The sequence below is a fragment of the Lathyrus oleraceus genome, chromosome 5, assembly GCF_024323335.1.
Source record: "Lathyrus oleraceus cultivar Zhongwan6 chromosome 5, CAAS_Psat_ZW6_1.0, whole genome shotgun sequence".
NCBI lineage: Eukaryota > Viridiplantae > Streptophyta > Magnoliopsida > Fabales > Fabaceae > Lathyrus > Lathyrus oleraceus.
This window is the reverse complement of record NC_066583.1, coordinates 463,536,480-463,548,079: the sequence shown is the minus strand read 5'-3', so window position 1 is coordinate 463,548,079 and position 11,600 is coordinate 463,536,480. Positions and strand designations below refer to the sequence as shown.

The window sequence follows — 11,600 nt, the reverse complement described above, 5'->3', positions numbered from 1 at the left end:
GGTACACACAAAAAAATGTTAAAAGAATACTTGAAAAATGACTACCGGAACTCTTTTGCAAAGTCTTTCGGTACACAAAAATAAAATTTTAAAAATAGTAAAAAAATAAAATAATAAATTAATTAAAAATATATAAGAATAAAATTGGTATTTTTTATAAAATTTAGGGGTGGAAGGATAAATGTAAGGGTATAAGGTAAAACTTTCTGAAAGCAACCCTGAGAGCGGCAGACAAGAACAACATTCTGGAAAAAAAATAAATTTTTGTGATTAAAATGAAACATAAATAAAGATGAAAAATATTGAGATAATGCAAAATTTGAACGAAATATTAAATTGAGTAAAATATTACATGGCTAGTAACCATAAATTTATAAATTCAATTTATTAATTTTTAAAAATTAAAATTGAGAATCAATCAAACCTCATCTATTTGATTTAATTTAAATTATCAATTAATTGATTAACCGCGGCCCTAAACCCTAAACTCTATCAAAATTGTTACTATTTTGTTAAAAAGAATCCGATAAAAAAGATTTCTACCACTTTAATGGGGGGCACGATTTGAAAAAATCATCTAAAACAAAATAAAGTAAAGAGTGAAAGTAAGAGTAAACTCTCGTCAGAGAAAGAGAGGGAGGAAGCCGCGAGAAAGCGAATCGTACGATGTCATCTCATGGGAATGATCCACGTCAGCCATCGGCGGCGAAGCCATACGTAGCCCCGGTGATTGCTCCACAAGACCTTCCGATCGATTACGCCGGTTTCATCGCCGTCATATTCGGCGTCGCCGGTGTTATGTTCAGGGTTTGTATTTACAGATCTCGTTTCTTTCGATCTTTTGATGGATCTATTGAACTATCTTCCTTTCGTTGCATTTGATTTGATAACCTTATTGTTATTTTCTCTCGCAAAATTAGTACAAGCTGAGTTCGTGGTTGGCTCTCATATTCTGTGCGCAATCCATTGCTAACATGAGGAATGTAGAAAACGATCTCAAACAAGTTATGATGGCTATGATGTAAGTATTTTCACCTGTTTGATTTCTGTTTGCTGCAGATCTGTTCATTTGATTATGTGTGTCGATGTAGTAGACGCCTCTGAAAAAATGTGTGTGAAAGTGACACCGACAATTGTGATTACCTTTAATTTATTATTTTTTTCAAACTATTACTGCATTGACGACATGATAGTGACGTGTTTCCGGTGTTCGTGAATCATGACTCATCATAGTTGAACAAGGTTATTAAATTTGGAAAGTAAAAAGAAAAGTTAAATCATTGAGAGATTTTTAAAAAATTGCTTAGTTTTTGACCTAATAGGGAATCAATTGTTTGATCCATCTATCTGATGACTTCACTTAGGTCTGTTTGAATAAACAACTTATTTAAGTGCTTATAGCTTAAATGCCTAACATATAGGTGTTTATGTATAAGCGATTTCTATTACAAAATATAAATGAAAACTATAAGATGTTTCATATAAGCTATAGACTGTATTTGTAAGCTATTTTATTGAGTTTATGGGAATCGGCTGAAAATAGCTTATGAATATGTCATAAGTTGTGTCTGTAAACTCTTTCTAACTGTCTTACAAGAGCTTATACTTATAGGCGTAGTATAGATAGCTCAAAGAAGACAATCCAATCAGGTTCTTTAAGTGGACCAAATTATTGGGTCCACTTACACGAGGACACCTTATAGAACTGTGAGTAGGAGTTAGTTAGGATATCCCCTGAATTCGAGGAAACATTTCTGTAATAAAAGAGTGGGAGGGGTAATGAATAACTCATTCAAAAGGGTAACGAGTAACTCATTTCAAAAAGGTAACAAGTAACACATTCAGAAATATTGTTAGGAAGTTTGTTAGAAGAGTTACCCTTTGGTTTAGGAGTTCTTGGAATGTCGGTTTAGCTTCTGTGTCATCCACCATTGTAATTAGCTTTAAGCTCAACCGTTTGCAATTAATAGTATACTTTTGTAACACCTAAATTCTGTGTTCTATTAATTACCCTTAAAAGGATTGTTGCAAGTTGTTACTCGATTAGGTAGAGCATTAGAAGCATGAAGTTTGTTTTTCTTTTTTAATCATTATTTTGGTGAGGGCTAGACTGTTCATGGTAATATTCGTTGATGTCAATGACCACCTGTTTGAGAGATCTTGTCTGTCACACAACGACTAATGAAGCCTTCTGACTTCTCTGCTTTTTATAGACTACAATATCTCAGCTTAGAATTAAGGAAACTGTTTTGTTTTTGGTGACATGCATGGGATAGAGAAGAATGAAATAAAAGATGTGAAAGAGGTGAGGTAGAGATTTCTAATGGAGTTGAAATGACTGGCAAATATGATATGACAGAGGAATTAAGGATTTCATAGGTTTTGGTTGTTTGGCCATCACCTTCGCCGAATGCTTGGTCACATTAATTATAAGTGTGTAAAATAATCAACTTAGCTGCCCATAAATCCAAGTAAAACAAATTATTCTGATTTGGAATACGTCTTAAAACTCAGTATATAGATCCATGCCATATGTCATGTATGTATACATACACAACAGTTTCAAAGGGGAAATTGAAGAACAAATGGAGGGACTCACATTTGATACAGGCACATCAGATTTACAGAAGCTTATGAAGGCTGCGAGTGCTTTGAGAGGATGCTTTCAGATCTAGTAAGTGGAGCAGTGTATCCATCAACCAAACATGGCATGATGGGTCTGCTTCAAAGCATTGATCAAAGAGTTCCTGCAAGAATGTGATTTGGATTTTCTGGTCTGTGCTAAAGATGAGGAACAAGCCCCACAAATCTCATGAGCACAAGTTTTTTTACAGAATTAGGCATTGATCTCATTCCATTTGATAAGAATCAGCTACAGACGCAACATCAGTTTTCTCATTCTTGACCCCTATAAGCCAAAATTTGATGCCAGAGCTCCATCATCATAATTGTTTCTGTCCAATTTGTGAATTGAGAGTGGGGATCAGCCTTTGGAGGGTCAACGTTTTCTGTGCTCAGCAAAGAAGTGGGAGAAATAACACCAAACCGTAGCAGAAGCGTGAAACTGAGATACAAACTCCAAAACCAACAAACCATGTACAGATTTGGAACAGAGATGATGAGGCAAGGTTGGCACATAAAGAAAGTAAGGGCGACGTTTGGTTGATTGCATACGATAAAGAGCACATGCATGTTTGCATATTTGACATCGGAGCAGGTTGATGCTATGGGAGAAAGAGAAACATGGTCAGCAGAGATGGAGACCAATTGGAAACAGTGTCGGCAACTGTAGATTTGAGTTGTGGCTTATGAGGAGAAAACTGTCAGAGATGACGGCCAAAATACATAACATGGCCAGAGGAGATGGAGACCACAAATAGGAGAAGAAACATTTTCGGAAATAAAAAATTCACCAATGGACATTGTTGTGTCCAGTGGGGGTATTCATGGTTTAGGGTTGTCTAGTATTATGAAAGTAGAGAAATGAGAGACATGAGATGGAATACCAAGAGTCATAATGATATACTACATAAATTCGGTCCACAGTTTCCCTATTTACATAATTTCTAGAGCAAATTCCTCTGACCTAGTTTTCTTAAACAACACAAACACTCTCTCTAGTTTTGCAAATACATTAACTTCCCCTTATTTTAACACCATCAAGCTTTTGTTAGATAGAGAAATAAAGAGTTATAATTAGTCATTTTTTAGTTGTTTCTTACAAAAATAGAGTGGCAGTCCTTCTCTTGTTAAATAAAGAGTTATATTTATGATTCGGTGAAGTTGATATCTAATGGTTTGATTGATATAAATATCATGTTAATTTCTTCATTGTTGAAACTGTTGTTGACTTGATGTTTATTTGAACCTCAGGTTTTCTTTAATGGGATTGATAACAAACTACTTTGGACCTCCTAGACCCGGTGGCAAGCAAAGCTGAGCACAAATGGAAATTTAGAGTAATTCAGTGTTTATGTTTTCTTTATTGTGTGGTTTTTCTAGTTCACTTTATTAATTTTGCTTTTTGAAGACCGGAGATTTGTCTATTTTGACAATTTGATTTTTAAATTTTAACATCAACGATAGATCAGTTGTTTTATTATGATACTAGTTATATGATATAACAAAAAAATAATTCAATTTAACATATTTATTTGATAAAGAACATAATTAATGATTAGATGAGTGAATTTATTTAAAATTTAACCAAAATACTGGAAGGCATAATTTGCATATTCTACATATTTAAAAAATAATTAAATCAATTACTAATATCAATACATAATTGTCATATTTCTGATATCAAATTAAAATATAACATGAATTTATTTATAAAGTGAATTGATTAATCTTTTGTTCTTGTAAATATTTAATTCATAATAAAATGTATTAAACAAAATTTATGTAGTGCAAATGAATAGCATAAATATAAATAAAAATTAATTAATGTTGTATTGAATAATTTATTTACTTTTAATTTTTTATTTTCAAATAAGACTGTTATTTTAGAATATAGAATAGTTTTTAAAATATGTATTTTTTTTTATTATAAGTTTATGAAATCTTTTCACCTATTTAAAATAGAAATTCAATCAATTTAATAAATTTAATTATTTTATTTATTAAAATTGCATGTTTATAAGACTAAATTAAAATAAAACATAAAATATTAAGTTGTCTTTTCGATTATAACTTAAACTCATTTCACTTTTTATGTCTTTTGCTAGTTATTTTATAATAAATAATACAATTTAAAAAATGTACTCTCTTTAAGATTAAAATAAAATATATTATAAATATTAAATAATTCATTTTACTTTTTTATAAATAAGACAATTAATTTTAATAGAGGATAAAATATGCACTCTATACTCTTATAATAATCACCTGTAATATTTTCTACATTGCCTATTTAATAAATTTAATAGATTTATTATGTTTATTAATCTTTCAAAAATATTATTTGTATATTAATAAGTGTAATTTTAGTGTTTCAAATTTAAGTTTTTAATTTATATGGAGAAGTGAAAAATCAATTATATATAATCTTAAAATGTTTGCGTAATTGAAATCAACTTAAATTTTGTTGTTTGGATTAATTAAAAATGGATCGAAAATAGATTCTATCAATTTTTATACCATTCAATTTGTACCGTCACATTCACTCTTTTCTACTCCGTTCTTTTTATGCTATCTAATCATAGTCTAATTTCATGAATTATTGACACGTTTTGACATGTTTTTTTTATATTACTAATCTTGACTTTTTCTTAAACAAATTACTTTTTAATTTTGATGTTTTTGTTATCACATGAATAATATAATATCTTTGTATTATTTTTTTAATAATAAAATTATTTTATGTTATTTTTTAATTATATTTAAAAGAAAATAATAATGACGCTGTCATACCCCAAAAATTACCCATCATTTTTCCAAAAAAAAAAAAAAAAAAAAAAAACGGAAAAAAAAAAAAACGAAAAAAAAAAAAAAAAAAAAGAAAAAAAAAGAAAAAAAATTTAATTAATTAATTAATTAATTAATTAAATAATTAAAATAAATAAATAAATAAAATATAACAAATTATTTTGGACTTGGGTCTCCCTCATTCCAAGCCCATTACCCACGAAATTAGTCTATAAATACTGAAGTTTCAGTAGGAGAGTTAGACTTGGAGTTTACACTGGGAGATTCACTGGAGAAAGAAGGAAGAGAAGCAAAACACTCTGAGGTTTCCTTGGAACAAAACCTTGAGGAAAAAGAAAGAGAGAGAACAGAGAAGGACGGATAGAAACTTTGGCATAGGAACCCTGCCTACCCGGAGAATTCAGAGTAAAGAAACCCTGAAGGCAGCCCATCTGCACCGAAGCCATCGCCGTCCAATTCCCGCTGCCTAACTTATTCCGATACTACAAGTGGTCAATCCCTTCAACCTTGAATTGGCAAACAGGTTTGCGTATCTCTATTGTTTATACTTTCAATTGGCCATATCTACATATATAATGCATCATGATTAAATGCTGATATATAATTTGCTTTCGTATGGGAATTTAAATATGCCTGAATACCCTGAATGTTTGATCATGTTATTCCTGTGATAAAATGCCATAAAATTCAAAGTTCCTAACGTGGGGCTGTTTTCAAATTCAAAATCCGTGGCCGCTCGCTAGCACCTCGCTAGGCGAGCCAGAGGTGAACGAGACAGTAGCTGACTTTTCTATTCTGTTTTTTTTTATGTTTTATCATAGCCATGCATTATTCATCCTATCCTATTTATTGTTGTGATATTTCTCCGGTGTAATCTTCGATTGCACCCTGATTTGGTGTTCTGACATGTTTCTTTTTTTTTGAGTTTCGTAAAGGTTCACATATCCCAGGAAAAAGTTATTGGCTAGGTATTCCACTTTATTTGTGGGATACCCTTGTGGAGTTTCACCCTAAATTAATTTTTAATGTATTAATTTCTAATGTATTAATTTTTTAATATATTATTTTTAATAATTTTAATGTGGAGTTTCATCCTAATTATATAATTAATTGTAAAACTTTGCCTTTGAATAAGTGATCTTGGACCTCTCTTTGTTGCCTTACGATTACGATATTACGGTCATGTCCCGCGAACGTGGGGATACCCTTAGCAAAGACCCTTCGGTTAAATCATCATAAAATAAATTATAGTCCCTCGGATGTTGCCTTCGAATATACAACTTTGTCCCTCGATGACCCTCCGATGTTGCCTACGGTTAAAAGATGATAGTCCCTTCGAATGCTAAGATATCCTCGTAACTGTTGCCTTCAATGACCTATCGATGACCCTACGATGACCCTTAAACATCCAAAGGATAAAACTACTTATTTCTCAATAATAAGGACAGTTTTACCCTCATAAGGATAGGAAATGCTCATAAAGACCTTGGATCGGTATAACTCTTAATTGTGGGCTCACAATCTAAAAACAATTTTCACACCTCACACCTTTCAAAATATCTTTAGAAAATCACCACTTGGTATATATTCATAGTAGAATCATTACCGAGTTATATTTTTCTAAACAATTTCCAAAACTAAACGAGATAACTACTTTGTATATATTCATACAAGAATCGTTACAAAGTTAAATTCTCTTTCCAAAAACAATTTTCCAAACAATTCACAAATACTTTTTTTTCAGACAAAAATAATATAAGTGATCGAGCAATTAAGAGCCCATGGATAACCATGGATACAAAGGGTGCTAACACATTCCCTTTGTATAATGTACCTCCCGAACCCAAAATCTAAATTAAGGTCGTTCCTGTTCTTTTCCACCTTTCCTTATTGGATAAAAGAAAAGTCGGTGGCGACTCTTGCTAACCGCGACATTGCGATAAAAAACACAAAAAGTCCAGTTCACCGTATGACAGAACTGGCGACTCTGCTGGGGACCCTAAATATTTAAAAAGAGAGGTTACCTTAAAAACAAGATCACTTATTCAATTTGTCTGATTTATTTTTAAGGGATTGCTTGGGTATGTTATGCTTGAGTGAAAGATCCTACACCCGGATCTAGTGTACCTTAGGTAAGTAGCAAGAGATCATCGCGACTGTCCGGCGTATACTGGAATGGTCAAAATGATGGCTACGGTTAATGTGGCACTTTGGATGTCCTGATGTTCCTCATGTTAGTTGAGGAAATATTTGGCATTCGCGTGGTGTCATAAAAGCATTAACCAGACCTTTAGAACCCTAATTGACTCATCCTGGCCATTAGAAAGTAGTGAGATAACTGGCTTCGGTTCCGACTGGAGTTGGTTGAGACTCGATACTACACTCTTTGAGATTGGACTTTAGGGAAGCTTCGGTCAACCACTTGGTGTTGCACTGAAGTGGACTTAAGGAAAGGTCAATGATTTGAGATCCTTCTAGAACCCGGTTACTATTCTAAGACAGGTTGAACCAACCAAACTTCAGTGGGGAGGGTATTTACCTATGGAACTCACGCAAGCCTTAAAACCTAGGAATGATTGTTGTGTGACTTGCTTGTGCTTGTTATTTATCTAACAACATGACATCATAACAACATAACATCATAACATCATGGCATTGTACTAACCATTTCAAGGATTTAGGGATTTAACTCTGCTAAAAAAAAAAAAAAAACACAAAACAAAAGCAAAAACAAAAGAGAAAAAAAAAAAAGCTCTTTTTGTTAGTTTATGCAAAGTTAAATCCCGAAAGTCCTTGAAAACATTTCATACATTGCATTGCATCGCATAACAGGTATTCTAAAGGATCAGTGTTCTCACGATTTTCCTATCAAACAGATTCCAGCAGATTCAAACAGATTGAACAATGGCTCTCGAACAAACTGTCAAAGATCTCCAGGCCCAGAATGCTCAATTCCAGGAAATGATGCTGAGCTTATCTAAGGGGCAGGAAGAACTGAAAGCTCTTTTGATGGAGAAGAAGAAGGACCAGAAACCTGTGGGTTACATCAACCCGGGGAGAAGGCTTAAGGGACAGGTTACAGGAGTCAAGATTAGAATTCCGAAGGATTCAGAAGAAGAGACCGAGAATGATTCGGAAGATGAGAATCCTAATCTCGTCAATTCTGAGGACGACGATGAAGATTATGAACATGAACAGTACTCTCCGAAGGATGATAAGTACAAGTTGCTGGAAGAACGTATGCTAGCTATGGAGGGGCAGAAAGTGTCCGGTCTGGATTTCGAAAACTTGGGTCTGGTCTCTGATGTGGTCATTCCCCGCAAATTCAAGGTTCCCATTTTCACTAAGTATGATGGTGCCTCTTGTCCTCAGATGCATCTAAGGGCTTATGTGAGAAAGATTCAGCCGCACACTACTGATAAGAAACTGTGGATCCATTTCTTCCAAGAGAGTCTGTCTGGCACACAGTTAGAGTGGTATTATCAGCTTGAGAGCTCTAACATCCGCACATGGACTGATTTAGCAACAACTTTCTACAAGCACTACCAGTATAATTCTGAGTTAGCGCCTACTCGGCTACAGCTACAAAATATGACTATGGGCTCTAAAGAAAGTTTCAAAGAATATGCTCAAAAGTGGAGAGATTTGGCTGGCAGAGTCAAACCCCCTATGACTGATCGAGAGTTAGTGGACATGTTCATGGGTACACTGACTGGCCCATTCTACAGCCATCTACTGGGAAGTTCCTCGTCAGGTTTCACTGAACTTATCTTGACAGGTGAACGGGTTGAAAGCGGCATTCGAAGTGGAAAGATACAGGCAGCTACTTCTGCAAGCACCAAAAAGTCCTATCAGGGAAAGAATGAATCAAATGCTGTGTACAGTGAGAGGAAGCATAACAAGAAGAATCGTGACCATACTGTTGGGGCAGTTACAATTGCCGCACCGCCATCTCAGAACTTCCAACACAGACAAGACAGGTCGAGAAGACAGTTTACCAAGATCAATATGACTTTAACCCAAGCACTGCAGAGTATGTTAAAGGCCAATTTGATTACCCTCAGAGGCCCTCCTGCAAATCCCAACACTACTTCTCCTCGTTATAATCCCAACGCCAGGTGTGCCTATCACTCCGATAGCCCCGGGCATGATACGAATGATTGCTGGTTGTTGAAGAACAAGATTCAGGATATGATCGACGCTGGAGAAATTGAATTTGATCCTCCGGCGACCCCCAATGTCATCACAGCACCTATGCCTAATCATGACCAGAATGTTAATGTTGTGGACGACAATTCTCACGTTACTGACGTTGCTGATTTAGCATCTCCTCTCCTGATCGTTAAGAAGAATTTATTGCAAGCTGGTTTATTTCCAGGTTGTGCTGAAGATTGCGATCTCTGTGTACTCCGACCCAATGATTGTTTGAAGTTGAAGAACGGCATTCAACGGCTGATGGATGATCGTACAATTCTATTTGAAAGGGTTCCTAAGGTGGACAACTCTATTGAAGAGGTATCTGTGATTGCTAGGTCCAAAGCTCCAGTGAAGATTACCGCTACTAGAGTGCCTGTGAAGATTACCGCTGAGCCCAAAGTGGCTCCCCTGATTATTACCGCACCTGGCCCCGTGCCATATTCCTCCAGCAAAGCTATTCCGTGGAACTATGGAGGCGACGTTTACATCCATGGCATAAAGCAAGTTGGTAGTTCTGCTAATCCTAATGATATTGTGGGGACTAGTAAAGTTACTCGAAGTGGAAGGATCTACTCCCCAGAAATCTCACCTCCCGCTCCCGAAATTCGAGGAAAAAGACCAGTCAATCCTCCTCAGTCAGAGACATCGGTCGAAGTTACTTCTGAAGATGTTGCCAAACAGGAAATGGAAGAGATGCTGAAAATCATCCGTAAGAGCGATTTTGATGTAGTGGAACAATTGGGGCATACTCCGTCTAAAATCTCAATGTTGTCCTTGTTATTATCCTCTGAATCCCATGCCAATGCATTGATGAAATTCTTGAAGACCGCTCATGTGCCTCAAGAAACATCCGTCGATCAATTCGAACATTATGTTGCTAATTTGACTGTTGACAATGGCCTAGGCTTTTCCGATGCTGACCTGACGCCAGCAGGAAAGAATCACAATAAAGCTCTGCATATCTCCATCGAGTGTGAGGGGATCACCCTGGCTCACGTGTTGATCGACAACGGCTCTTCCTTGAATGTGCTCCCGAAAGCTGTACTCGATAAATTTGACTACAAAGGCATTGAACTGAAACCTAGTGATGTTGTGGTGCGTGCTTACGATGGTGCGAAGAGTGTTGTCTATGGTGAAGTGGTTCTCCCTATCAAGATAGGACCTCAAGTCTTCAACACTACCTTTCACGTGATGGACATTCGTCCCGCCTACTCCTGCTTGTTGGGGCGCCCTTGGATCCATGGGGCAGGTGCGGTAGCTTCGTCGCTTCATCAAAAGCTGAAGTATCCAATAGCAGGCATGGTTGTCACTGTATGTGGAGAAGAAGAGTATATTGTCAGTAGTGTGCAAGCCTTCAAATACGTCGAGATGGATGGTGAATTCTTTGAGACTCCTTCTCAGTCATTTGAAGTGGTTCCTCCACCCAGTCCTGTCCTTAAGCCAACTCCCCTTGTGCCCAAGGTTGTTCGTGCTCCCCCTGTCATGATCTCTCTGAAAGATGCTCAAGCCGCGATTGAAAATGGTGATCGTGCTGGTTGGGGTCAACTGATCAATGTACCGTACAAGTCTGATAAAGCTGGCCTGGGGTTTAACTCTGGAAAGATAGTCAAAAATCAGATTAATGCTATGGAAGATGCTGATAGTGATTGCGACTTGGATAGCTGGATTTTCCCAACAATTGGTGACGGACTCAACAATTGGAAGACTGAAGACATTATCCCGATTTCCTTTAGTCAGGAGTAATTGTTATTGTTTATTCTAGAATTGCAAATTTTAATTTTCTTTTACAATCAAACTTCTTAAAGCATTGTGTCTATGCCCGAGGCACAATAGCTAATTTGTTAAGGGTTTTGTCATTTTCATAAGCATATTTATATTCAATAAATCAATGGACGTTTTGCATTCAAATATTGCGCTCTTTGTCTTTCCTATTATCTTTCAAACGAGCTATGTTTTCTTACACACACGCACGTAAC

The 11,600-nt window shown here is 35.7% G+C and overlaps 1 protein-coding gene across 1 annotated transcript; it reads left to right on the top strand.

The window, feature by feature from the left end:
- Positions 1-511: 511 nt before the first annotated feature.
- Positions 512-4,085, top strand: LOC127085467 (protein Asterix). The gene is made up of 3 exons (XM_051025980.1): positions 512-807; positions 921-1,021; positions 3,874-4,085. Exons 1-3 carry the CDS (start codon positions 667-669, stop codon positions 3,938-3,940), a joined length of 309 nt encoding a protein of 102 aa, XP_050881937.1. The 5' UTR covers positions 512-666; the 3' UTR covers positions 3,941-4,085.
- Positions 4,086-11,600: the final 7,515 nt, after the last annotated feature.

Bases quoted from the DNA above. Each gene is read 5' to 3' on its own strand.
- LOC127085467 (XM_051025980.1), top strand. From the start codon at position 667: ATGTCATCTCATGGGAATGATCCACGTCAGCCATCGGCGGCGAAGCCA. The intron at 808-920 runs GTTTGTATTTAC...TCGCAAAATTAG, and splicing joins TCGCCGGTGTTATGTTCAGG to TACAAGCTGAGTTCGTGGTT. The intron at 1,022-3,873 runs GTAAGTATTTTC...TTTGAACCTCAG, and splicing joins CAAGTTATGATGGCTATGAT to GTTTTCTTTAATGGGATTGA.